The 2,055-nt window shown below is 52.1% G+C and overlaps 1 protein-coding gene across 1 annotated transcript in view; it reads right to left on the reverse strand.

The window, feature by feature from the left end:
- The window catches only part of NCAPD2 (non-SMC condensin I complex subunit D2), a 34,620-nt gene extending 32,961 nt beyond the window's left edge, over positions 1-1,659 (reverse strand). The window contains exons 1-2 of the mRNA XM_028490952.2: positions 1,611-1,659; positions 1,307-1,471 (exon numbers count right to left, since the gene is read on the reverse strand). Coding sequence (XP_028346753.2) covers positions 1,307-1,471; positions 1,611-1,659 — 214 coding nt within the window. The remainder of the gene's footprint in view (positions 1-1,306; positions 1,472-1,610) is intronic.
- Between the last annotated feature and the right edge of the window lie 396 nt (positions 1,660-2,055).

Consider the following 2,055-nt stretch of genomic DNA (forward strand, 5'->3'; position numbering starts at 1 on the left):
TCTGTCTTCTCATTTTGCTTAACTTACTGTGTTTGGGGTCTCCTTTTCAAAGGCTGCAGGTTCGTAGTTCCCGTTGTTTTTGGTGTCTGCCCCCAGTGGATAAGGTTGGTTCAGTGGGTTGTGTCGGCTGCCTGGTGGAGGGGACTGGTGCCTGTGTTCTGGTGGATGAGGCTGGATCTTGTCTTTCTCGTGGGCAGGACCACGTCCGATGGTGTGTTTTGGGGTGTCTGTGAACTTATTATGATTTTAGGCAGCCTCTCTGCTAATGCATGGGGTTGTGTTCCTGTCTTGCTAGTTGTTTGGCACGGGGTGTCCAGCACTGGAGCTTGCTGGTCATTGAGTGGAGTTGGGTCTTAGCGTTGAGACAGAGATGAGACGGAGATCTCTGGGAGAGCTCTTGCCAGTTGATATTACATGGGTCTCTGGTGGTCCAAAGTCCTGAACTCGGCTCTCCCACCTCAGAGGCACAGGCCTGACACCCGGCCAGACCACTAAGACCCTGTCAGCCACACAGCTTACACGTAAATGGGTTAAATTCTTCTATCCAAAGGCACAGCGTGGCTGGCCTTCTCCGCTTCCCTTGGTCCTCCAGCTAGGCGTTGTCCTCCGGGTCTGCTTGATATGGAGAGCCTGCTTTGGATCCAGGTCCAGCTGCATTCCTTAGCGTCTAGAAGAAGCAGCCGTCGCCCCCATCCTCCCCTATCCCTGCTACAACTCTTCACGATCCTGGAGCACCCGAGGCTCCGCCCCTCATGCTGCTAGAGGTGCCACTGGTGGCGTTTTGACTCATTTTTTTTTCTACTTTTGACTTATATGACACTCCCATTCAAGTGTGCTGAATATGAGAGGCCATACACAGAAGAAAGAAGAGTTATTTAAAGAGAAGCATGAGGGTAAAATTTATGTGAGAAAATAATCTCCTTTACTGCAAAATAACGTTCCTAAGGAGTATTGAAATCTTAATTCTTGCCACTTTAAAAGCTAGAAATAAATCATTCTATTGCTTTTAATGGAAGTAAACAAAGTATGGTCATGGATCTGTAGCAACAATATTCATGAAATCATGGGTTTTATATGATAGTTATTTTTCTAATATCCATTAAAATAATGAAATTATAATAGACCACCAGAAGCCGTTCCTCAGCCCACCAACAGCTGGCTGAGGGAGGCTCTGGACTTGGAGAGTCCCTGAGACTCTCAGCTGGAACCTCCAGGATCCCAGAGTTTACTAGGAACTGGGCTCTGACACCAGGGGTGTTCAATCCCTGGGGCTTTCCCCTCTGAACGGGGAGTGGGGCCAGCCTACCTTTGTGCCAGAAGGAGCCAATACGCCCCAGAATCTTGGTCTGGTAAGAATTTTTCCAGCTGAAGGGCAGGCTCTTATTCTGGGAAGCTTTGCAGGGCAGCTCTGCGAGGTCTCCTGCCTTACCCAGCACCACTTTTTTCCCCTGAGTGCCAGGTGAGAGCATCACTAGGTGGAAAAACAGGGGGTCAGGCCTCGAGGGTGTGGCTTCCCTGCCTCCGCCTTATCCCCCCCCCGCCCATTGCATTTCCCAATCAGCCCTTCCTCCCAGGCCACCTGCACCCAGACTCCAAGTCTGAGCACTCACCCAGTTGCAGCACCAGGAACAGGTGCCTAAGAGAGGTTCCGGGGTCCATTGTGGCTTTGCTGAGGCAGGCAGGGACCTGGGCCTTCCCTCAAAGAAAAGGTAGGGCCTGGGGGAGACACCAGTCATCAGTCAGCAGGCATTCACCTGGCCTGGGACCCCTTCAGGACCTGGACAGCCAGTCCAGGACCTAGACATGCAGATCTCCAAACAAGACACCCACTGGACGCGCCACGCAAGCTGTGCCCAGGCCAGGGGTGGGTTCTCTGCCAGGTGGGACCAGAAACGGATTCTCGGAGAAGGTGGTAAATTGGGACCAGGACCAGGGAGCCAAGCCATGTCATGAAGGTCCTTGAGTGCCATACTGGGAGGCTGGGACTCGACCCTGGGACCCTGGGCGTTAGGGAGCTTTACTGAGAGAAGGACAGGAGTAGATTTACAAGATAGA

Source organism: Physeter macrocephalus, chromosome 6, assembly GCF_002837175.3.
Source record: "Physeter macrocephalus isolate SW-GA chromosome 6, ASM283717v5, whole genome shotgun sequence".
In the NCBI taxonomy this organism is placed as follows: domain Eukaryota; kingdom Metazoa; phylum Chordata; class Mammalia; order Artiodactyla; family Physeteridae; genus Physeter; species Physeter macrocephalus.